At 33.2% G+C, this 26,903-nt stretch overlaps 2 protein-coding genes and 1 long non-coding RNA gene across 4 annotated transcripts in view; 1 reads left to right on the top strand and 2 right to left on the bottom strand.

The window, feature by feature from the left end:
- Nucleotides 1–20,685, top strand: part of Naa15-16 (N-alpha-acetyltransferase 15/16) — an 89,095-nt gene extending 68,410 nt beyond the window's left edge. The window contains exons 11-16 of the mRNA XM_090116961.1: nt 14,185–14,282; nt 14,760–14,858; nt 15,512–15,620; nt 16,052–16,215; nt 17,410–17,586; nt 18,437–20,685. Coding sequence (XP_089973087.1) covers nt 14,185–14,282; nt 14,760–14,858; nt 15,512–15,620; nt 16,052–16,215; nt 17,410–17,586; nt 18,437–18,628 — 839 coding nt within the window. The 3' untranslated portion in view covers nt 18,629–20,685. The remainder of the gene's footprint in view (nt 1–14,184; nt 14,283–14,759; nt 14,859–15,511; nt 15,621–16,051; nt 16,216–17,409; nt 17,587–18,436) is intronic.
- LOC149897245 (deoxycytidylate deaminase) lies at nt 19,898–22,681 on the bottom strand. Its single transcript, XM_090116971.1, has 5 exons — nt 22,547–22,681; nt 22,304–22,462; nt 21,896–21,984; nt 21,329–21,542; nt 19,898–20,879 (listed from the first exon to the last, which is right to left on the bottom strand). Exons 1-5 carry the CDS (start codon nt 22,585–22,587, stop codon nt 20,813–20,815), a joined length of 570 nt encoding a protein of 189 aa, XP_089973097.1. The 5' UTR covers nt 22,588–22,681; the 3' UTR covers nt 19,898–20,812.
- A 2,324-nt stretch (nt 22,682–25,005) lies between these two features.
- LOC149897244 (uncharacterized) lies at nt 25,006–26,598 on the bottom strand. Of its 2 annotated transcripts, none has more exons than XR_016458215.1 (5): nt 26,432–26,598; nt 25,905–26,139; nt 25,536–25,607; nt 25,338–25,417; nt 25,006–25,233 (listed from the first exon to the last, which is right to left on the bottom strand). It is a non-coding gene; the product is annotated as an uncharacterized LOC149897244 (long non-coding RNA). The 2 variants fall into 2 exon arrangements; XR_016458216.1 differs by lacking the exon at nt 26,432–26,598 and adding an exon at nt 26,228–26,409.
- Between the last annotated feature and the right edge of the window lie 305 nt (nt 26,599–26,903).

Here is a 26,903-nt window from a genome sequence, read left to right as displayed (position 1 = left end):
TATTAATGAGACTTGTTATTTTGAAAATGTGTATAGTTTTACATTAAGTAATATTGAAGTGAAAGTTCGCAAGAGAGAAATATCATTTACTGAAGTTTTTGTATGTTCATATGTAACGATGTTGGTAATTATGTTTTTAGTAAATTTAATATTGAACATCTTCATCAGGTTTATCGTTTTATATGTTAATAATTATTATTAGTTAATGTATGGCTCTTGAGAAAGGTAGGTACGGTAGTTTCAGACGTCCGCAGTAAAGAAACAAAAATACCTCATAATATTATTGTAATTAAAATAAATAAGTGGACATCAACTACAGCATTGAATAAAAATATTTACTTAGCAATGTTTGCTCACGATTCTTGAGTAAAGAATAAAATACATTATGTGGTTGTATAAGTAGTGTGTAATTATTTCATATTTATATGGATACTAAGGTAAAGTGTATGAAATCATTGCTGGGAATGATTATATGTATTAATTAGGTGTAAATATTTTAAAGAATTACTGAATATTATATTTAGTACGAGTTCTTACCTATCGTAATTAAAAATGTAACTGTCGCGTGTTTATATAAAAAAACCGGCCAAGTGCGAGTCGGGCTCGCGCACAAAGGGTTCCGTAGCAGCAAATATAATAAATTACAGTTAAATCAACCTATCTCAAAAACTATAAGAGATACTTTGATCAAACCAAAAATCGTTGAAAGAGTTAATTAGCATGCATCACCTCTATTTTTTTTAGAATTTTATACCCCGTAGTTATAAAAATAGAGGGGGGGGGACATACTTTTTACGACTTTGAGAGCTGATATCTCAAAAACCGTTCACTTTAAGAAAAATGTTTTTTAGAAAACTTTATATCATTTTAAAAGACCTTTCCATTGATACCCCACACGGGTATGTACATCGAAAAAAAAAATTTCATCCCTCAGTTACATGTATGGGGGGCCCCACCCCCAATTCTTTTTTTTACTATTTAGTGTCATATTTTTGTAGCGGTTCATACAACACATATTCCCATCAAATTTCATCACTGTAGTACTTATAGTTTCCGAGTAAATCGGCTGTGACAGACGGACAGACGGACAGACGGACAGACGGACATGACGAAACTATAAGGGTTCCGTTTTTGCCATTTTGGCTACGGAACCCTAAAAATGTGGTGATACTACTGATTCTAAGTAAATCGATAAAAATCTGTGATCTTTTAAATTATTATATAGATCGTTCTATTGCCTAAAAAATACCAGGAAAATAAGCCAAAGGTTCTTCATTCCAAGATCGATAAGTGAAATTATAAAATACATAAGTGAGCTATCAGCAAATTGCAAATCTTTAAGAACGCTCGCGGGTCTGAGAAATAGATCAACTGTCGACAGAGAAACTGGGTTATTTAGCCGTTGTTTAGAAAGTGAGTCGATTGCAGGATATAGAATTGCTAATATCCAGCTGGCCTTAGCTATTAATGAAATTGAAATAACCTGCTATTATATGTCTCACGGAGACACGCATTATTTGCTACATTAAACTCAAACTCGAACATTTATTTATTCAATTCTAAGACTTCTAGAAGCACCTTTGAATCGTCATAAAATATTTTTGACATTTACCACCGATTCGGAAAGCAGTATCTATGGAGACGAACCGGAAAGAAACTCCATACTCGTTCCTTGACTATAAATATTTCAATATTATACGTGTATAGAGATATTCTGAATCGCGTTTTATGTCATCATCAATCCTGCTTGATGAATTGAGAGGAATTGTATTCTATATATAGGCACTAAGAGTAGATCTAAATTTATGTTCTCTTGGGTTTGCTTCCATTCCCACCTGTATCATTATCTCGGAACAAAATAAACAATAACAGAGAACTTAACTTTTTTTTAGCTATTTCCTTATATATCGACTTTCTTTGATTGTATGTACAATATATACTGAAGAGCTCGGTCATCGTTCTTGTTCATTTCACATATACATTTGTTATGTAAATAACTTGAATGACGATGCTATAATATAATGAGGCTTGTAAGATGGAGTTGCCACGTGGGTTATGTGAAATTTTCAACGCCATGTCTTGATTTTAGTCATTGTTATAAATCGTGTTGTTGTATGTAGTGCTTTGATATGTGCATGATATTTGTTGAAATTTGCACGTATTCTATTTTTCCGGCTGCGGCTGTAATTGACATTTAACTGCATGTATACAGTGATGCTTTTGTGCTATTTAACTTCGTGATGTTCGTTTGTGATATCACTCTTTGTTGTATAGCAATTATTGACTGTGTTTTAGCTGTATAATTAACAAATACTGTTATTCGTATACGTTATACTCTGTGTTGTATATTTATCTGTCCCTTGCTTACCTATAACTGGCTTTAGTGTGTCATAAATCAAAACATTGTGTGGTAGATTATGGCCTGTACCCTCATAGGAGGCCCGTGTCCCAGCAGTGGCAACGCATATGGGCTGATGATGATGTTATAAATATCTTTATATAGAGATAGTAGAAATTGACCGGCTTGGAGTAGTAGAAACTGTTAATAATATCGTTAAACTATTACATATGCTCTTTTTGCCATGTTTGAGTAGGAGCATTTAAAATAAATGTATACCTAATGAAGCTGTCGTACAATTAAAATTTAAATAGACGTGATCTCATTATAAATAATAAGGCATAACTGTCGCAAGGTAAGACTAATTGCACCGGAAGTGTGGTCTCTGCACAATGTACAGTGTAGTCTGTAGAATGTATGGAATATGGATCGGTCACGATTCTGCGAGTCAATGTCAGCGGAGACGCTTGCTGGTGCTCGTGGTATGTCTCATAATGGTTGTGACTTGACGCCTGTCTTGTGCTGATCGCCTGGTACTTCAAGAGTCGGAATAGAATAGATTGGGCAGCAATGCTTGAGTTTTATTACTATTTTATTATCATCGTTATTCTTGTTATTTTTAAAAACGAGTAAAATTTACATTCGCAGCTATAAAGTAGGTACGATGAATTTTATCTTCAACTAGCGACCCGCCCCGGCTTCGCACGGGTGCAATGCTGATACTAAATACCACAGCTAAATACACTACAGACTTTTAAATCTGTAATATCTTCGAAAATATTCACTTAAATCATACGGTGTAAAGGGCCATATAGATCTATATTAAATGATTTAATTAATCTCTTTTAATGATTTAATTGGTTAAGGATTAATGCTGTATTGGTTAAAATCGCTTCGAAAATTAGCCATTATTTGTCGTAAAAAGTAAATGACAAAAAAAAGTTATTGTGGATTATTCATAAGAGATAGACATATACCATCGCGGACTTTTCTGTAGACCTTTTCAATGTGTATAATACTTAGTACATTATTTTGATAAAACTCGTAGGGTTCAGCCTGCGTTTGCAATGTAAGCGGAATAAATGTAATTTTTTACGACATCACATTAGAAACCTCAAAAATAACAGTACTTCTCCACTACTTAATGGATCTTATTATACATATAGGGTAAAAGTGGGATAGATGCCCCACTTTTTGAAATAGCCTCATAATTTTAAAAACATGAATCTTATACGAACACTTTGTATGAATATAGCTAGGTAAATTATCTGTTTTGAATTACTATATTTATTTTTTATCCTATCATTTATAGATAATGTGTAATAAATATTTTTGTAGAACACCTTTTTAGAGGATAGAGGCCTACCTAGTTGGATAGTTGCCCCACCATGAAAATACTAAGGAGGATAGATGCCTACAGAGTGGGATAGATGCCTTACATACTCTATAAACGCGAAATCTAATAAAATTTATATGATAAACCAGTAAGTGTCATGTTAACATAGTTGTTCTGTTGTCCAAGAATATACTTGCGCTCGCACTCCTTCTTTTCTCTGTATTTTCGTGGCGTGGTTTTCCTACAATCAGTATAAGGGCAGATCATTAATAAGTAAGTATACATAACAAAAAAGCAAATTAAACGAGTAAAATCGGATAACATAGAGAAAACCTCTGACGCAATCAGGTAAAAATATAAACAGTTCCTGTGATTATCGATAATAACATACAGTACATATGTATTGAGGGATAGATGCCCTTAGAGGCCCCTAAGGGCATCTATCCCTCGAAAAGAAAGGGGCAACTATCCTTTTTGATAAGGATAGCTGCCCCAGTTTTTTTTTTATTAAATAAAAATAAAAGAGCCACTATTTTCACTTAGATTTGTACTTAATGAACTAGTGTATAGACATAATAAGAAATATAGTGAAATTTATTAATACTTATAAAGTTATGCAAAGGCAAAATCAACCTTTTTAAATTTTAACGTGTTCGTGAAGTTCGCTCCGGATATTATAACACGCACTAGCGAAACACGTCTTCACCAAACAACAGCTCATGCGTACCCGAGGTGCGGGGTGATAGGAGCTCCTATTTAAATCATTAATTCGTAGTCACGACTCTGAGAAGTGAGGTTTTTTGAAAATGGGGCATCTATCCCCGTGCGGCATCTATCCCACTTTTACCCTAAACCTTCCTCTTGAATCACTCTATCTATTAAAAAAAACCGCATCAAAATCCGTTGCGTAGTTTCAAAGATTTAAGCGTACAAAGGGACATAGGGACATAGGGACAGGGAAAGCGACTTTGTTTTATACTACACACACCGGCACAATTAGCGGAACAGAAACCGATACGCGAGAACATCATCTAGGATTTGAACGAATGGCAGCAGGTTCTCTTTACTGATGAGTGCAGAGTTCTTTTAAAACAGATCAATGGGAGACATCGCATATGGAGACACAGAGGAGAACGCCAAATATAGTCTAATTTTGAACACACAGTGGCTTATGGTGGCGGCTCGATTATGGTTTGGGGAGGGATATGTTTGAGAGCTCGCACGGAGTTAGCGATAGTCACAGGAGGGATCATGACAGCAGATAGATACATCAGAGACATTTAAGAAGAACATTTTGTACCATTTGCCGCATTTATTGGTGACGACTTTATTCTAATGGAAGATAATGCTCGTGCTCATAGTGCACAATCGTTACAGGCATATCTGAGCCACGTAGGTATACCGGTGATGCAGTGGCCAGCAAATTCCCCCGATATGAATCCGATAGAGCATGTCTGGGACTTGCTAAAAAGAAGGGTTAAATCCAGAATGCCACCCCCCAACAATCTGTATGAACTTGGAAACGCATTACTTGAGAAGTGGGAGCGGTTGCCTCAAGAAATCATCGATAACATAATCTGTAGCAAGCCCAGACGAAAGGAAACCGTAATCAGAGCAAGAGGGGGAAACACTCGTTATTAATTTTGCTTTAATTTTATTGTCAAATCATTTAATGCTTACTTTTTTTTATTTTTTTGTGATGGTTCATAATCATCTAAAAATTTCACTTATTTCAAATTTCTTTATTTTTCAATAAAAAATAACGAAGACTTTTCAAAGTCGTTGTTAAAAGATGTTAATCAACATGTTATTTTGTATCTAATTACATTTTCGTCAAATATATGCGTTATTATCTCATAGTCTCATTTTTTTTTCTGTTCCGCTAATTGTGCCGGTGTGTATATGTAGTGATAGTAACATAATCTACTGCAAGCAAATGCAACATGAGTTTGTACTCATACTGATTTCTGAAAGTTATTGACTTTCATGCTATTTTGATTCTGCACTTGGACTTCAATACCGCACATTGTGTTGTCAATCGCAATAACAATAATAAATAATAATACGCTACTTGTCAATATGGACAAGGCCAAAATTGGTCTAACGGTAACATTCAACAATTATTTCTATTGTACGAATGATTGTATGTCGATTGGTGTGGCTAATTTGTGTCTAATATATAATGGCGAGATATGATGTTCAAATGTTTGATTTATATTTCCATGGTCGAACTACATACATGGTAATCTGTTTGTATGGTAAGTGACAGCTCGTGGCCTTACTCTATCAATATCGAGACAAATTTCATCCAGATACAGAACTTTATAAACGTTAGCTAAAATCCATCTATAGGTCGTAGTTCTTTGTAATAAAAATCAAAATAAAACTAGTGAATTGTGAGTTTCTTTAATAAATCTTAACTATAAAATACTGTTCCATCAAGAAGTAACAATACAAATTATAAATTATAATATCCATCCTTAATCCATGTAGAAGTAGAATAATTCCAAGCAAACATATTTAAATATACAAAGACCGTATTCTACCTGCTTATATAATATTATATTTATGTAAAAACGTACAGAAGTTTAGGATCAATTAAGTGCTAGCAAAACGACTTATTTAAAGATTTAAATGTTTCACGAGCAAATGCACACTACGTGAGCTCTAACCAGTTAACATTAATTAAGTCTTGAGCACGTATATTATACCCTAATGACATCCTAGTAGGTACTTGAATATTACGATGTTGAGATTGAGATATGTGGAGTTATGGGTTAGAAACAGACGTAGAACACGTAAATAAAATGTCCATAAAAGTATAACTTAACTTTTTTTACATATTACGGAAATAGTAAAACTCTTAGTAAAAATAAGTTTGTGGTAACAACTTTCTTTGCCTGTACACAAAAATGTCGATAGAATGAAGGACCTACAGCAACTTGCAATAGAAGATAGGTATCCTGATTTTATTCCTGGCAAATTGTAGAGCAATAAACATCTTGTTTTCATATAAATCTTTTCATTATTTACTCTTTAACCAAGAAAGCATTTACATCTGCGAAAAGTATAATCACAATTCTTTTGTATGACACGTTTTTGAACACACGTTCTAACCACATCCTTTAGGGTTTTTGCGGTTACATAACCAAAGTTCTTATACAGGTAAAATAGCTAGAATAATTTGCCTTATAATCTAGCCCCATTAGGTATTTGAGTGCGCTAGTGGTCTATGAAACTGTATCGGAAAGGGAGCCGGCTTGCGACATGGGTTGGGCGCTGTCAGGGTTGCCTTTGTGAGGCTGCCGTTCGAATTTTTGCTGGCTAATCACATGTCATGGTGACGTCACGGAAGGTCAGCGTGCACATAGTTCTGAGCTTTATATGACTACGAAGAAAGAAAATTGAAGGATTGTCGGTTTTTTGCTTCTTCGTATCTACTAAATTTAATGATAGTTAATTTGGTGTCGTTGGAAGTGTTTGAATATTCGTACTAAATTCAATAGCGACTAAAAGAGGTTTGTGAATTCTACAATTGACGTGAAAGTTTTGCGGATAAATTTCTAAAGATACATTTGCAAGCTTGAAGATACTACAACTACTTTAAAAGCTTATGATAAAACACTTCCTTCTATATTGCACGCCTCATAAGCGAAGCGTTGAGGTGGGTACTACTGTCACTTCGCGCAAAACATCTGATTTATCAAACTTAAAATGTCTTTATATATCATACATTGCACTTGTAAGATAATACATACACACACATATTAAGAAAAAACACTATTTTTAACGTTCATGATATTTTTGATGTCATTTTTGTTATTTAAACTAGTTAAAAAACAGTTTAAAAAAGTTCTGTCTTGGACGTCCGTGTGTCTGTATGTGCGGATCCTTTTTCTTGTTAACACGATAGCGACCGAAATACTTTACTAATCGAGTCTTTTTTTTTCTCTTACGCTTGAGTATGCTCAGGAATAGAACCCTTTCATTTTTCAGGGTCTGATTCAATGTGGTTTAATTGTTATTAAATAAACAAAAATAATAATTAATAAATAATTATTAAAAAAAAATTATGAGGCGTGCACTTTTGGATTTTCCAAATTATTTTTAAAATAGTGTCATTTATTTTGAACTAGCTTTCCGCCCGCGGCTTCGCCCGCGTTTTCAAAGAAAAACCCGTTCCCGTAGGATTTCCAGGATAAAACCTATCCTATGTCCTTTCTCGAGTATCAAAATATCTCTAGGTATACCAAATTTCATGCAAATTGGTTGAGTAGTTAAGGCGTGATTGAGTAACAGACAGACAGACAGACAGAGTTACTTTCGCATTTATAATATGTATTAAGTATGGATTAGCTAATGACAATAGCAGTATAAAGTAGGTATGTGTGGTTTGCCTTCGCTGTTCCTTTTTAAAATAACTTTTGTTTGTATATTCATTTTGCCTTGAAGATCTATAAAAAACTAAACCTACTTAACAATGCCATAATTATGCGATGCGAATATGTACAGGCCCGTATCTACAATATATCTCAGTTAAATTATCTTAACAACTCAATGCGTGGGATGTTTTGTGTTTAATAATATTCTATGGTGATATAGTTTTGAATAATTAAATTGATGACCTGCCGACCCGCCGCGCGCTACGCCGACGCATGCGCACCACGGCCGTTGTAGGTTTTTAGTGATTTTGTAATGCTCTTTAAAGTGAAGGAAAAATTAAGTTAGATTTTCCGGGATAAATCGTTTGAATATATTGTTATAGGTAACATTTATAGTTTTGGATTTACCTTTACAGGTAAAATATAATAATAATTTAAATTTTTAAGTCTATATGCGTCATTTTATATGAATTAATATGCCTAGCTAATTTTGCTACACAAAATCATACTTTACTATAGAATGAGTTTTTTTATAATGACTCCTGTATCGTCCTTACACATGACCGACTTGTTGGTTTTCTTCACAATATGCATAAATAGTTAATTTAACTTTTCAAATTTGTTTGTCTGTGCATTGCTCTTAAACTATAATTTCATTTGCGAAAGAGCAGTGAATTAGAGCAGCAATTTGTGTGTGCGACGTGTCCTAGACGGATTCGAGACAATACTCTTTCGTAAATAAATGTTCACGTCCGTTTTTGTTCGTAAAATTTTGAGATAAACTCAACACAGTGCTTCAATTAAAGTACATTATTAAACTAATTGTCCTCTGGTTGTAGAGAAACATTTAATATGACTTACACCCATTAAATTTTCTTAAAAAGCTTTTGTGTGCTCTGTGGAATGCATACAATAATAACCATAAACATTAAATTTGCTAACAGTTCGTTAACTGTTAGTATAATAAATCTTGATAAACAAATGAATTCGTAAATTATCTAAATTAATATGTCACTTTAACACATCGTATTTAATTATTAAATATTTACACAGTATCCATTAATTTGTCAAGTGGCACTATGCGGCACTTCAAGTTACACATTTCGCCCACAACACAACTTAACGTAGATTTCCACTTAGCACACAAGTCAACAAAGACATGTTTACTTAATCGCCGTCCATCGACCCGGAATATTATAAAATTATATCTCTCGAACAATAAAATGCGTATTAAACGTGGTTTTATTGTAAACTCGAAAAGGGCAAGGCCACTGAGCGTTGAAATACTTGATAATTTTCGAGATGCACGCCTTTGTTAAGGAATTATGCTCTCTCCCATGACAAGGTATAAAATTGTTAATTATTGTGACATGGTTTTATGATGGTGAAAATACATATCGGAAGGTAGGTTTTATTTACTTGTGTTCGAAGTTCTTTTGAATAAAGCATAATAAAGTATTGCACTCGTTCATAATATCGAGTCACATAAATTTCCCTCACTGTTTTATTTATGACAGTCTTATGTTAATATAATTATTATGAGGTGCGTGGGTGTATTTTTATGAGACAATTGTATGCACTCAATCGTATCTAAAAACAGAAAATATCATACTTTTAACAACCCTTCGTTCGGAAATAATTTATATCACAACCGCAAAGTTTCCTCTCCATCGATCAGAAATGATACAATCTTATAGAAATATTACACCACAAGTAAATATTGGTTCGGTATTTATTTTGAACAACGATCAAACGGTATTAATTCAACTTCATGAGACTAATTCTACTCATATCGACAGCTGTAAGGACATGTGATACAAAAACTATCTGACGGTGCTACGCTAGTGATATTCTCATAGAACATTCATGTAGATCTTGTTCCATAGTTGAAAAGTCATAACACAAACAAGCCAGCCACCTGGTAGATAGTTAGCTACATTATTAATAAATCAATCACGGTTATATAACAACACATTGCATCAAATTGCAGCGAAAGGTATGTAATAAGTGATTTAATAGCGTTGTTTCTACGTCCCCAATCTGTCCTTAAAATCGATGATCATGTGTTTTTGATGAGAATGTGTTTTTGCCTTTTGGTCGTGTGTGGTCGTCACGATCCCGTCGGCTAGTACATGAGATAATTGATAGTGGCGTTTTAGAACACGTTTGTTAAGTGTTAGGTTTGCAAAAAAAAAATATAATTACCCACTGTAATTTGGTGATACCTGATCTTTGTTTTAAAGGTAGTTTTAAAATAAATATTGTGCTAATAATGTTAACACTGAATACTGACTGTATTCTTGTAGATATGTAAAAAATATTTTTTTTTTTCTGTAAATGTAGCTGTACTAAAACGGGTCATTGTTAATTATTTCTTTTTATGAATGGAATATAATGATTATTATTATAACACATGAAATCAACGACCGTATCGTGACTGTACTAATTAATTTACTTCACGTGTTTTCACAAAGCTACGGAAAATTCCTAAATTATAATAGCGGACACAATAACAGTGAAGCATTGTTGGTCTTAGCTAATATGCATGTATAGGTACTACATATATAATAATATGAATGTGTGTTTTGCAACCTGTCTCGTGGTAAATTTTAGTGTTCATACATGAGTAGTTAGAGTCAGCGTTTGTACAAATTAATAAATTATTACGACATAATAATACGTAAATTTACGACAATTCCCAAACTGTTAGTTAATAATGTACAATGTGCATGTGCAAGTTAGAAAAAAAATAGATGATAGAAGCAAAAATGTAAATTAAATTACGTATCGTAGAATACAACTTTTACCTATTTGGCACCGAAATAAATATCATGAAGGCATCTGCTTCATTAGCAAAAATAATTCAATACACATTATTGAGATTTCAACAATCTTATCAGGTGGATGAGGACTTTTGACCCCAATTTTTAGATGTGACCTTTTGTTCAATTGCAAAATATAAATTAAATTAATGCCAAAAACATTGTTACCGATAAAATGAGCTGCTCGAACCACGTCGATCGATATTTCCAATGTTTAAAGCAATAATAAACATGACTAAAGCAATTTATCTGGTAGGGCGGTGTACTTAAAGTGGGTGCCCTTAATACTCGGGTCTTGCGAAACACCTTAACTGGCTTGGCAACAACGATAATGGTCTATGATATGAAGCGGGTGACAGTATTGGATTGCGTTTTCGTGGCTTTTGTGCTCGCTTGCGACAGGTCTGTAGGCTGTAGCTTTGGAAGCTCGAGCTTACCGGGTTATATGCTACTTTGTACTAAATGTGAGAAATGTAACATGTGTAAGAACGTTGTCTCTGTTACAGAAATGAATGGAAGAAATATTTTGGTATTCAATTTATTTAAGAAATATGTAAAAAAGTAAATTGTTATCAAAATGTTTTGCAAAGCGTACCTCGAAAACAGCTCGACTAATTCGGCTATTTTTTAACGTTTTTGTCAAAGAACATGGAAGGTTCTTATGGAAGGAAAACACGACATAAGGAGCAATAAGGCAGAACAACGTCTGCGTATGAATTATTGAAAAGTGTACATTGCTCTACTGAACTTGGCTTTACTTTCACTTCGTTGAGAAATAATTTTCCGTTTAAAGTTATTTATATAGAATCGCGGAGGAACTAAGTGAGGGAGATATAATCTAAACTACCTGATGGCTATTATGTAATTCTTATTAGTATACCTAGATGTTGTTTGACTACTGCTCTAAGTTTAGAATAAAATATTAACATTTCGGTAGTACATATTAACAGGATAATTTTAAAACGATCTTATATGAATAATGATACTAATATTCGTTGTGTTTTATATAATTGATGAGATTTATTTATGGATTTGAATTGATTAGCTACCGCGCCGCCACTAAGTAAACAGTTTAAGGAGAGGCTGTATTTGCAACACTAAATGCCTGTTGTGCTCAACTGTGTCTATTTATTTTATATATTTACTTTTGTATTTTTTATTTATTGGTGCACAATAAAGTATTTTTGTTTGTTTGTTTGTTTAAATAAATACAGATAATGTAGCTTTCACGGGTGAAATAGTTTTCATATTCGGTACAGTAGTTTTTGAGTTCATCCAAATAGACCACATCCAGTGAATTGTTGTTATTAATGGGCATAAATAAAATTATCCATTAACTTATAAAATTCGTATGTTTACTTTATATCCATAATAATTATAACGGCAAAATCGCACTTGACCTCGCGCCCAACCGAACAAAACTAAAAGCCGTACGCTCTAGTTGCATCCGAAACTGTCGAGCGGATGTGATGTCACGCGGTAGTAAAGAGGATGTGTCCCAATTATTGCTTATCGATAGATCGGTTATCATTGCGATACTAATTGATGTATTGTGTTCGTTTGTTTGTTAGTCATCGAACAGATGGGTTCCTTTCAATTGACTATTAGCATACTTTGAGGCTTGAGCTTAATTTGAAAATTATGGTCATTAGTGCCAGCCTAATTGAAGGTATAAGTAAATTGGAGTACCTACTCGTCCAAAATTTTTAACGATGATAAAAATAATTTTAATTTTGCTCATGCTTTATATCGTTTTGATCCTAATGATATATTTTACGGTACAATGTTATCGTAAAATATATTAGTAGGAGCTTTTGCATTAGAACTTTAGTAATAAACTACAATGACAGGTTGCCTGGCAGAGATTGCTGTGTAGCAATAAGGCCGCCTATTGTGCAAAATTTTTGTACCACATTTCCTACATTGTTTTGTACAATGAAATGTACAATAAATAAATAAATGACCTGATTATTCATAGTTCATTTTGTCCAGTTTATTATTTAACAAACTTCTACCGGAGTTATCTACCTAACCAATACGTTAAAAAGTTATTATACAATATCAATGATATAAGTATCGATATCACAATTGGATATCCGCTTAGTATATATATGGAAGATAATTGTAATTTTAATTGTTTATTCGTACTCTAATCGATTCTCCTTACCTACTCGTTTATCTTGACGCGGATCTGGCGTCATTACGGATAATGGCATTCTGATTATGTACCTCGATGATCTAGAAATAATCTTCGTATTATATAAACACTAGCTTTCCACCCGCGGCGTCGCCCGCGTTTTCAATGAAAAACCCCGTATAGTTCCCGTTCCCGTGGGATTTCTGGGATAAAACCTATCTTATGTGTTAATCCAAGTTACCCTCTATATGTGTGCTAAATTTCATTGTAATCGTTCAGTAGTATTTGCGTGAAAGAGTAACAAACATACACATACATCCATCCTCACAAACTTTCGCATTTATAATATTAGTAGGATTAAATTGCTAATTTTTTATGAATATTTACAAGTTTATTTAGCCGTTTTTCCGAGAATGTAAACAGGAATCCGATAGCAATGTATTGTACGTAACGTTGGACTCATCAATTAATTGGTGATGTAAGAAGTGCATTATTGAGATTTTTATACGGGTTGCTACATCCTTGAAGCAACTTTAACCAGCTTACCAAAGAACAAATTCTTTGGTTATGACATTGTGGTTGTAAATAGATAAGCAGTATCCTCTAGTATTAAAAAAGTCTCAATAATTATTTGCATTTCGCTTTCATATTTGTGCCATCATATAATTCAGTGTCTGAAAAATGGTCGCCTAAGCATAGATTATACATATATCAGTCTGAACACTAGAATTTATTTTGTGAAGACCCAAAATTCGATCACGACATTACAAAAAAATGAAGTTCCAAGCTTTATTGGTTCAAGATTCATTTTGTCTTGAAAATAAATTGCGCAAATATTAAAAAAAAAAATGTATTTCCTAAACAAATAAATAGGACATTATTTGCGTGTATGCGCGACTAATTTGCTTTGCGAATTTACCAATACCTTTTGTACATTGGCTGCATTTAACCTTTTTATACCAAGCGATGCAAATAATATTTTATTTTAAGCAAACTTTGTAGTAAGATTTAAAAGCGAATGTTTTTAATGTGTTTACGAGAACTTTGTATTTGAGTTGAGAGTTCCACTTTTTAGCCATTTTTTGTCGACCAAAATGGCATATTATTTAGTTTTATAACATGTTGGTATATAAATTAAAACTAAATTTATATTTATGTGTCTTTCACAGAGAACTTGGCGCCGTCAGAGCTGAAGAAGCTGAGGAACAAACAGAGGAAAGCCAAACGTAAAGCTGAACAGGAAAGCGCGCTGGCCGCGCAAGTACAAGTGAGTTACATGGTTTTATTTAGCATCAGTATTAATAAAATATTGTTATTAAGTATTAAATAAATAAATATGTCAATAATATTTATTAATATTCAGTAGTAACTAACATTATATTTGTGCAAAGGCCTATCACACATTTAAAGAAATGTGAAGAAATTAGTACTACCTTTCTACCTTCTTTTCAGCTTTATTTATGTACATCGTTTTCTATGGAATGTCAGTTTTCATAATTTATTTAAGGAACCATTAATTTTATACCTACAAGCATTTACAGCTCTAGATCAATCAATTGTAATGAAACCAAAGAAACAAATATTTTTGTAAGTAGATTTCACTGATGAAAAATCTATTCACCACACTTCAAGATCAATCATATTATCGTCGTATTTTGTTAAATAAATGTTTATTCGTATAAATAACGCTCGTTTTCAGGTCATAATGTAGGGTTCATTTAAATATTTCCACACGAAATTGCAGGTGAAAAGGGAGCAGCATCACAAGGCCCGACGGGAGCAAGAGCAGGGCGACCCAGAGGCGCCGCAGCTTGACGAGCTGGTGCCGGACAAGTTGGCTAGGGTACGTGGAAATATATAGAATAGTATTGAAATAAAGTAGTTATTAAGGAATGAAAAAAAAAAATTGATCATAATTTTAATACAAATTACAACAGTAGGTTAGCATTAACTTACGATATTAATCTATCGATCTGTCTAATCGCGTGAATGAATATGGACTTAAATTACAACTAGAACCTATATTTAACAAACTGAGAATATGTAGCGTACTCGTCTTTTGATACTACTAGCGCCATCTATGATTTCGTGCTGTAACCAATATGAGCTTTGAGCGTGTTATAGCCATCGAATACATGGAATATAAATAATATACCTACATTTTACTTTAATACTGGTAGTACAGAAAATAATAACATATTACATAATATATTACATATTGTTACATAATATCTATATAAGTATTTATTTAAGATTATATATGTATGTTTATCAGCCATCTGGTTTCTATAACACAAGCGAAAGCTTAGTATGGGATTAGATCGTGCCGTGTGTGAAAATTGTCCTGAAATATTTATTTATTTATATTTATTTAAAATGTTTTTTGTACATTAAGTAAATAAAAAACAACAACATTTTAAAAATAGTTATAATATTTATAGAATAATTTCTTAAATTATTCTTTTTGAAATTAATCATGTTTTATATTATTTGCAGGCAGAGGATCCGTTAGAGCAAGCTATAAAGTTCCTGTTGCCGCTGCGGCAGCTCGCGTCAGATAGAATAGACACACATTTAATGGCCTTCGAAATTTACTATAGGAAAGGTATGTATCTAGGTTTAAGCTTAAGCAGCTAATGTTTCAGTTTAGCAGGGTATAGAAGGATATTTTTTGTTTGACCATAAAATAAATTTAAGTCAAATAGATGTGCTTCTATTCAGATAGCTCCAAGCCAAAAATAAGGTGCAAAACATATTTTTATGAATAAGGTACAATTTTGAATTATTAAATATGATTTGAAAACAAAATATAGTCTTTATAGTCACTGTTTACTTTTGTGTGTCCTTAATCACATATCATTTTTTTGTTAAATTTTATCTGCAGACAACTCTTTGAAGGTAACAATTTATTGTAGGTAACAATTTATTGCAAAAGCATGTTGAATAAGTTAAATATTATAAGAATACAAGTACAAGTTCTTTTTTGTATTATAAATAATCAAACAAAAATTTAACACACAAAATGCAAAATTCCAGAGAAACCGCTGCTAATGCTGCAGAGCATAAAGCGCGCGTGGAAGCTGGACAGCGCGCACGAGCACCTGCACGACTGCCTCATACGCTTCAAGTGCTGGCTCGACGCCAACATGGCGGCGCTCAACGCGAACGTCGTAGCCGTCATATCGGCTGAGATGGAACCGGTGAGTCTGTGGTTTTGAGTTTAGAATGAGTAGATTTGAAAGGTTTTCTAATTTCGAACGTGCAGTTTTTTTTTTAATTATGGTGTACTGTTTTTTGTTTTGAATTTAGAACATGCAGTTTTGAACCGGTGTGTCTATGGTTTTCATTTTTGAATTTGGAACGCATAGTTTAGAAGTTTTTTGAAATAACTGGCTTGTCTCGTTTTTCTGTTACAAATTTGGTATCGTTTTGATTTTTTTATTTAGAATGCATAGCATGCACTTTTTTGGTTTTGCTATGCAAGGGATGAATGTGAGATTGACGGTGTATAGTTTATAATAGGGATGTAACAATACGATACCGATATCGCCGATTATAAAACAACCGATACCGATATCAAACAATTCAAAAAACCGCGCCCAATAAACGATGGGGGAGGCCGCCCGAGCGTGCGCACTTTGTTTTTTGAAAAAAAACTACCAATGTAAACTTTTATTAGGAACTGATTGTATGTGTATAACTTAAAGTTTAACTGACTTTGCAAAATAATAATACATAAATGGTTTTCTTGTTTTTTGACTTGGCATTGTTATATTTTTAAAAGAATACGATTTACAGTTGAGTCACACCCCGGACACTCCATACAAAATGATCGTTTTGACAGTCACACTGTAGAGACTGCAAATGTGTGTGTTAACGCTTTATGGTTGGCACATTTGTGACTAGCGTAAAAAAAATTTCGCGTTTTTCTGATGAAATACATCCGTAAACAGCACAATATCTAACAATTTTCTACGAAAAACGATAATCACAAATCCAAAATAATAAAATTACTTTAAGTCAATTTGATTAATGTTGTCAATCTTCGTTGCGTATCGTCCTTGCAGAAAAATATGGCCCATTTTATGTCTGATCGCGCGGGGGTGAGGTAAGTTTAATTTTGGCGGGAGGCGGAGAGTGTCCGTTCTGTAGCGTTTAGCTACTATTATGTATTCTGTGGTTGAGTCTCTGTTAAATGTTGGTAACTTTTATGCATAATTCACTATTTATTTTTCTACCAAGCCATCGATATCGGTATCTGTATCAGTATCGCCGATATTTTATTACAAATATCGGTATCGGTATCATATCGGCAAAATCATGTATCGTTACATCCCTAGTATATAAATTGATATTTTAATCGTGTTTTTAACGTGTTTCTCCTCGTATTGCAGATGTTCCGCGGGCGCAGCGCGCTCGCGATGGCGGAGGAGTTCATGTCAGGCCCGGGGGTGCAGTCACAGGCCGGCGCGCTGTGGGGCGCGCGTGCTCTCACCCGGCTCGTGCCCGAGCGCGCCGCGACCGCGAGGCGCACCGCCACCGCGCTCAACTCGCCCACCTGCACCATACAGGTACGTGTATACACATACATATACACATACATACATACGTGTGTACACGTACACTCGGTGCGTGCTGCGTGCAAGTTCACACACGCACATACACACGGACACGTGCAAGATACAGTTGCGTACATGTGTGACGTTGGACGCCGGAGCCGTATAGATACGTGTGCACTTGCGCCACACCACCGCATAGAGGCACTAAATACAATTTATACGTAGGTACACGCGCTACACAGGCGCTGCCTGCGCTATCTACCTATATATATAAAACTCAAAGGTGACTGATATAGTGATCTATCAACGCACAGCCCAAACCACTGGACGGATCGGGCTGAAATTTGGCATGCAGGTAGATGTTAGGACGGAGGCGTCCCCTAAGAAAGGATTTTGATCAATTCTACCTCCAAGGGGATAAAATAGGGGATGAAAATTTTTATCATGTTTATTTATCTTTTCCACGCAGGCGAAGCTGCGGGTAACAGCTAGTCCGCAATATATACCACTAAAAATATACGCGCATAACGTCTGCAAGTGCAAGGAAATAACCCCACACATACAAATTTGCACATACTTGTGATATGCAGATATACGTAGTTACACGCTCACACACACATACATCTCACATTGTACGTGTACAACTTAGCAAGATACACTTAACACCTAAATTATTTTTGCACACAAAAAAATCACACACAAATCAAACATGTAAATATTAGAGAGCTACGCCACAACATCGAGTATTTTGTGGCGTAGCTCTCTAATTTTTACGTTTGTACGCGCAAATATCAATGTAGTCTATTAATGAATTAATAAAAAAATACACATTATTAAAAAAAACGAAACACATCTATTCCAGGGCTGCGTGGAAGTATTAGAGAGTCTAAGAAACGGCGACTTCGGGCCGTGCGACAAAGAAATAGAGGAGTACATAGAAGCTTGCCGGAAGAAGTTCCCATACGCGATCGCGTTCAAGCCCCCCTCCCCCCAGGAGCCCGACCACGTGGACGAAACCCCCCTACAGCCTAAGGAGATTAATATCAACAACTGAGGACTATGAGATACATCTGCAGTAATTTTATTCTTGAATCGGTGATTCTAAAACTTCAGGGTGACAACCCTGGTTATGGCCTTGCCATAGAACAAGGATTTTTTAAAGCGGTAACATTGTGTTGTAATGGTGTTTGCGTCAGTTTTTGAATAAATTATAACGGAATTGTGTTGTGGTTGACAGATCGAATGTATTTTTAAATTGATCCTATTGGAAAATAATGTGCTGTGTTATTTGATTTTGTATGTAACATGAAGAGAAATTAATTTTTTATAAAGTTTTGTGATTTGAATTGTGTAACTTGTTAGTTATAAAATTTTAATAAAATTGCCAAGAAAAATAGGATTATGGCAAGGCCTACGATGTACCTTTTTGGTATGATAAAGTGGAAATCGTTAATGAATAGAATAAAATTATTGGAGATGGTATCTCTGTTCGAATAACGAACAAGCTGAATAAATTTCTCAAAACACCAAAAAGTTTTTAATGAATTTTCTCTTAATCCCAGATAAAGTTAATTAATAGCAAATATTATCGTAAGGCAGACATGATCAAATATCGGTTTTAGGGTGTGCAGTGTCACAAAGGGTAAATGAAAGATGTGTGTTTAGTTTTCAGCGATCAAGGGCTTTTATTATCTGCGGCTTATTTACAACGGGAACTACCGATTGGCTACGGGTAGGTGATCTGTTACAAGCAAATTTTATTTCTCATTTCATTAGAATTTACATGTTGCAATTGAAATGTTCCTTGTAATTAGTTTTAAGTTTTTCGCTTACCAACCTTCTTGTTGAATCTGTAGCTATTTTACCTTCCCTCATGTAGCTTTCGCGTAATTTTGCAGATTTTTTGTTCTTAATTAATATTCGTTGACGTTTCTTAAAATTTGTTAAGCTGTGTGGCCTCAAGTGTTCAACAATATTCAACTTATAAATAAGATAATTGTATTTAAATCGCTGGGTTTTAATGTATAAATATAATGTGTGAAAAGTAAGTTTTTAGACCTCACGCAATAATTATAACTGAATCGAGGTTCGCTTTGTAAATAAAAGATTACTTTTAAGTTTTTACTGTAATATACAGTTAGTTCTATACATTTGTCGACTCGTTTATTGACTGCTGTAAGGACATAATATTATAGAAATTGGACGGACTCTATTTAACACTTTTATAATAATGAAAAATGGAAGACATGCCTTCAGTATTTTTCTTTTAGATTTCAATTTTACATGCTATTTCTGTGTTTAGAGGTAAATGAGAACAAACACATTGATAAGAAAAATATTTCTTTAATAGTTTTGATAGAAAAATTAAGATCATCTGTGTAATGTCTAATTTCTAATATCTGTCATTTGAAATTTGGATTTCAAACTTTGGCACCATTTTAACACCTCTGATCACATACAAAATATGATTGCAAAATTAAAATTATAATATTGATGCTCGAATAATATTTGGACAATAAACAATGATATGATACTACAATATTATCAGAATTGTAATCACAAAATAATATAGAACAAAGTGGTTTATTTTACACAATTTATACATAATAACGCAATGTTAGTAAATATGGGTTACAACTTGTCTTATACACGATTAGCAATTTTGAAGCATATTTTAAATTTTTAATTATGATTCTTTTACTCATAGGAAATATTATACATGATTATTTGTTATAAGGGTGCCTATTCACAATACATAAACTCATATAAAAATAAATAGGATCATAGCTTTGAGCTAATTTTTTTGTTGTCGAAATATAATCTGTGGAAAGGTACTCTTACTTAAAAATATCATAAAATTTGACAAAGCTTTTCGTGTTTCAGACTGAACATTTGTCTTCCCGGCATCAGAACGGCGACTTTAAAATATTTCGGTATACATTGTATCCTAATTTTAATTTTCCTTTTTATTTTTCAATCCAAATCAGCGTCCTGTTCTGCTCAGGGACTTCGCGTAAAATGTTGTGTTACGGTCTTGTTGTTTTCCAATTATTGGAGTATTTTGTACCCCGTCGTCTTGTACATAAAGTAATAAAATTTTATTTTACAAAATTATTTCTGTTTTATTTAAAAAACAATGTCAAATCTATTATATTAAATTATGTCTTATTAATATTAAGTAATCGATTGTATATTTGTTTATACTTATTGTATAATTATTCTATTCAAAATAATTTTATTATGATGGAGCCTCATTGATGTTGGTAAACCTTATTTCTATTTTATCGTTTTTTGGTTTGTATTGCCTGAAAAAAAAAACAGTTTTATTAAAATATCTTCTGATACATAAGACCTGCATTAAAAATTATCATGTACAAATTAGTTATCAAAGAATTGGATAATATTTCAATTTCTATCATAAAAAAATAGATAACAGAAGGGCATCAAAAGTCATTTCATTCTTAATACACTCAATTGTTTCTGTAAATAGAAGATAATAAATCTATTAATAAAAAATATTAATAGGAAAATTTTTCCAAAAATTTTTTAATAGAGAACTGGAATATTTGAGATATTTGAAGATTAAGTCTTCATATTTGTGTTTTCTTTAAATAACATTTTTGGCCCAAAAACAAAAAAAATCCAAGTGATATTTTTATCAAATAAGTTGTAGTCTACACTTAATTCAATAAAAAAACTTAAGCATAATTGCTTGATTTTTTCTTCAAAAACCCTTAGTATTAACTTTACCCACCAATATTTAACTCCAACAGCATCAAACATGATCTTTGATGCAGCATACTTAGGTTTATCCCAGCCCTTATGAGACAGATAAACAACTTCACTAATACCAGACTGTATTATTATTTTAGCACACTCGTTACAAGGGAATAGACCAACATATATGGTACAGTCTTTGACGTCCGCTGAGTTTTTGTTAAGTATTGCATTCATTTCTGCGTGGCATACTGCAATCAAAGTAATTATATGAAATTTTTTAGATATTGATTTATATTTCCAAGGAACAAAAAAAAAAAAGTTTTATGGGCTTGTTACAAGTATTATAGGGATTTTGTTACATTATGTGTACGTAAATATGATAATTCATATAAATACACAAATACAATATCAAAAAAGTTTGTCAACAAACAATTTGAAATAATTAATTAAATAATTATCCATTTACGTTAATTTTATTTTCTTTTTTGCTGACTCTACCATACGTCAGTGTCAGCTTTGGCCGCCATTGAAGATTCGTTTCTTTAATGAACTGCGTAATACTAAATTTATCACACTAAATTTATTGTGAGAGAAAACTTACCATACAGAGATTTACTATCTAAAGGTGATGGAGTGTTTTTTCCCCAAGGAAATTGATCATCACTACAGCCAATAGGCATTCCGTTATATCTGAACAATAAGTTAATAATTTTAATAAAAGGGATTAGTACCTATTTACATTTAGAATGAAATATTCGTCAGGAAGGGCCAACTCTCCCTTTGAAGGTGGGTAACAGACACAAGTTTTAGAGTTTATGTCAGATTTTTACAATTTTTTTAGCGAGCGGGCAAATTATCATCCAGTTTTGTAACCTAACCTACTGTTTAGGTTAGTACAGTTCATATTTATAAATAATTGATAAATTAATGTCGACACTTCTTAACTCGACGCCCAATAAAGTAGGTAGATACAGTTTAGCCATTTAAAGTAAGAATAAAAAATACATACCCAATTCCGACAATTTTGTTTTCCTTATTAACTACACATGCGCCGACTTGGAAATGTGGATCCTTGCTACGCTTTGCCGCCAAAAATGCCATTGCCATGAAATATTCTGTCCACTCAATATAATCTTCTCGTTTTTGATCCATTTTACTTTCACCATTACTAAAATAATGCGAAGTACATTAATGATCTGTTTAATTTTGTTAAATACGACATAAGAGGACTAATTTAACGAATAATAAATACCTTTTGATGGACATTTTTGAAGTCTTTTCAATAAGATCCATGATGAGGATTCACTATTATTTATAATCAATGTATTAACTAATCACAAAATCATGAGCAAAAGTTACTTCGCGGTTTATTTTTATGCGTTCCCCACAGGCGTTCCCCGTGTTGTTCATCACGTTATGAATACAAACAAATGTCAATACTCAATTGTCAACTTCGGCAGTCGGCTACAGCACGGCTACAGGCCGCTACTGCTACAGCTGACTTTGACATTAATAGCTCCGTTCGTAAATTTGTTTTCACCACGTTTTCACTCAGTTAATTTCGAGTAAATAATATTAATATTTACGTAAACTTTATACATTATCTAAGTACATTACCCTTATAATTAAATCAAGAATGGAAGAAAGGATTTAGTTAATATTGAATTGATGGTTTGGCCCTCAGCTTATATTAACAAAACTAAAAATAAAATATATGGGTTGACCTTACGGTAATACGGTTTTTCGCTCACGACACAGAATACTAAATAGCAGAAATACTAATAACGCTACTCACGGCTTCGGGCTTCGTCACCAGTGCAAACTTAGCACCCCATCAATGGAATTTTGGGTCGAAAATGACCTTGATCGTTAGGTCCCCGTTAGGTCCTTTAAGGTCCCACAATTTTTTCGTTAGGTCCCCTTTAGTTTTTTTTTAAATAATTTTTTAAATTTTAGGTATAAAAAAAAATGCACTTTAGCACCCCATCCATAGAATTTTGGGTCAAAAATGACCTCAATCGATAGGTCTCCGTTAGGTCCTATAAGGTCCCACAGTTTTTTCGTTAGGTCCCCTTTAGTTTTTTTTTAAATAATTTTTTTTTAATTTTAGGTATAAAAAAGTTACACTTTAGCACCCCATCCATAGCAAAATTGGCAAATTTTATCAAAATCGTATTCTTTACCGTTAGGTCCGTATGGGCTCATCATTGAAATTGTTGAATTATTTATTTTATTAAAATTATAAAATAATAAAAACCTGCGCATGCGCCTTAGAGCATTAAGGCATGCGCACATCATACATAAACAGCGCGAAATTTAAAATGGTATCGTTTCATTTATTAAATAAATCTATTGTTCTGAGAGTGCTTATTTATTAAAAACCTACTTTTCAACCTAGAATTAAAATAACCTGGTATTAGTGTCAATCTATGGTGTCAATATATTTTTTGTAGCGGCCACAGGGCCACACTACGGTCGAGGTATAGATTCGGAAAGAATAACATGCAACAAATCATTAATTTGATTCGGGATGACCTTCGCGTGGACACTCGAGGGGGCGGTATTCCAGTGGAACTGCAAGTGATGGCAGTTATTCGATATTGGGGCCGGCATGAGGTAGATGTGACTTGTGCTCTAGTTTTGGATATATACAATAGAAAAGCCTGTATAACGATCTATTACATTACAGATCCAAGAAGATTGTGCTGACATTCACAGAATGAGTCAACAGACACTTTCCCGTTTGTCCCGAAATGTTGCTATTGCGTTAGCTTCTAAAAGTTCGCGTTATATTAATATGCCGTCGAACTCAACCGAGGAAGCCAAAGCAATTAGGAAATTTGAGGCCATAATATGCGGGATGAAGCGTATCATTGGTGCAATAGATTGCACTCATATTAAGATACGCAAAGTGAGTGGAGAGGCTGGACAGTACTATGTTAATAGGAAGGGACATTACTCCATTAACACTCAAGTATGAACATTGTACAATAACATTTTAGTTTGATCATAGTGTATTTAAAGTAATAAATTTTCATTGTTATGTGTGCTATTATGTGTTTCTAATTTATAATAATATTGATGACAATAATTACAGGTAGTATGTGACTCTGACCTTAAAATCTGCGATATTGTGTGTCACTGGAGAGGAAGTACACATGATTCCCGCATATATAGAGAAAGCTCAATAAAGCGGAGGTTTGAGGAGAATGAATTTCATGGGAAGCTGATTGGAGATAGCGGGTATCCTTGTACTTCGCATCTTCTAACACCAATATTAAGACCAAGGACACAGGCAGAAGAAAGGTACAACCTGAGTCACATACGAACGAGGAATACTGTAGAGCGTTGCTTTGGGGTGTGGAAGCAAAGATTCCGCATACTCAACGAAACAATGCGAGGGTCTCTGCAAGTGATCAAGACCACTATTGTTGCTTGTGCAGTTTTGCACAATTTAGCAATACTCTTTAATGAGTCTATTTTAAATCAAGGTATTTGTGCAAACTAATATGTAAACAAAGTATATTTAATAATGCCAATACATAAAAAATAAGCATATTTTAATTCTTTATTTTGTATTTTTCTAGATCCTTCAGGCCTTGAAAATCAATTATTAATCGATCCAACTATCCCTGATAATATAGAAGATGAAGACGAAAATATAAACAGGGCCATTTATATTGAAACTTATTTTAATCAATAAAAACCATATTTTATTATTTTTCAAAATTTATTTTTTTTAAATATTCCTCCTCTAATGCAAGTATTTGGAGCTTCTTCTCGTGAAGCTCCCTCTCTTGTTCTATTCTTAATAGGTGAAGCTCCTTCTCTTGCTCTATTCTTAATAGATGCAACTCTTGTTGTTGCTTCATTAATTCCTCCCTGCTTTTTTTTGCAAGGAGGAATAATTGATGCTCGTAATTGGAATTTGATTTCCCACTGTAAAAATAACATAAACATTAAACATTATTTCACATAAATCACAGCTGAACAATAAGCACAGGAAATTTCATGAAATTCTATTTTCAACATTACATACTTACGTTTTTTTTGGTTTAGCTTTGAAAATATGATGTGTAGGATTTATACGTGGCAATTCAGTGGAGAAATTTGGCAATTCAGGCTAAAAATAAAAAAATAATAATTATTTTAAAATAATATAAATTTTATTTATAATACTGATATTTTTGTATAACATAACTGATAAAAATATTATACAAATTATTATATAATATGATTACCTATGCATGTGCAGTGCTTTCATCATTTTCATTCAATTTCAATGTATCATCAGCAGACTCCTTAGTAACTTCCTATAAATATATAAAATACTAGCGGTCCGCCCCGGCTTCGCCCGTGGTACATGTTTACGTTTTCTCTACATAAGAACCATCCTCGTACTTCAAGGAATATAATAAAAAAAGAATTATCGAAATCGGTTCAGCCGTTCTCGAGTTATGCGCTTACCAAAACATTTTGCGATTCATTTTTATATAAAATATAATTACTCAATCTCACAATAAAAAACTATATATGCATAGCGCTATTATCCCTTAATGGATATTCCAAATTAAGGAATAATAGCAGTAGAAAATGTAAAAAATATAAACCTGTTGGCCATGTGTTGCATCGCTATCGAAAGGATTGTTATCAACCACAAACTCATTAGGAAGAGCTGCTATAAGCTCTTGATCTTCAGGCGGAGGACTTGGTGGCGGAGGTCCCCCGCCTGTCATGTTTCTTGCCGTTCTAAATTTGTGTTCCGAAGCCTTAGCTTTCTTCAAATTCCTCCACTGATTTTGTATTTGGCTTAAGTCCCTTTTATGGAGTGAAATGATATTATAACTGAAATATAAATACAATAATAATGTTATTACACTGTAACAATTTATTAAATACAAGAAACTGTTAGAATAAGTAAAACTAAAATAACCAAGACAAAACATCTTCCCATGCAAGTTTTTTTGCTGTATTTGTATTAGTCGACGTATCCTTATTCTCTAATATAATATGTGCTCGCTCGAGCACTAATTATTTTCGAAGCACTTTCTAAAGAGCAATATATATTTATTAATAAGCATTAAAACATGTAAGGAAATAAGTACATTCTATTAGATTTCTTGTGTACATTACGTACCTTATCCTCCTCACTCCAATTCGTCGAACGAGAACGTTTATTGATCATTGAACTCATTTTAAATTAAAACTGAATTTGAATTTATCAAAAATCTCAAATCTGTACAAATGTTTGAAATTTGAAAGTTATCAATATCCTGTCAGTTAAACGTCATACAAAATAAAGTCTACCATTCATATTTGTCAAAAAGTACATTTTTAGTCAAGTTTTACGTGAATAGCGGGTTTTATTTCGATAATGTTACTAGAAAAAAATACATATATTGACGTAACTTAGTTGAGAGACTGCTGAGATAGGTTTATAAGTACCTAAGATTATTTTAATCATTGTTTAAGGAGTTGAGAGTTATTTAACTGAGAGGTGTTTATGCAACAGATCAGTCAGTTTTTATAATTGTAAGGCTGGTAATTTTTTACGACATCACATTAGAAACCTCAAAAATAGCAGTACTTCTCCACTATTTAATGGATGT

Source organism: Colias eurytheme, chromosome 26 (assembly GCF_061535395.1).
Source record: "Colias eurytheme isolate Ceu_HAF_F1 chromosome 26, ilColEury1 Martin Lab GWU primary, whole genome shotgun sequence".
NCBI lineage: Eukaryota > Metazoa > Arthropoda > Insecta > Lepidoptera > Pieridae > Colias > Colias eurytheme.
Note: the sequence above shows the minus strand (reverse complement) of the source record. Positions and strands in the feature narration are given on the sequence as shown.

Coding starts and splice junctions, on each gene's coding strand:
- LOC149897245 (XM_090116971.1), bottom strand. CDS start 22,587: ATGGATCTTATTGAAAAGACTTCAAAAATGTCCATCAAAAG. Junction 21,985..22,303: donor AACAAAATTGTCGGAATTGG/GTATGTATTTTT, acceptor CTTATTGTTCAG/ATATAACGGAATGCCTATTG. Junction 21,543..21,895: donor AGATAGTAAATCTCTGTATG/GTAAGTTTTCTC, acceptor CTTTGATTGCAG/TATGCCACGCAGAAATGAAT.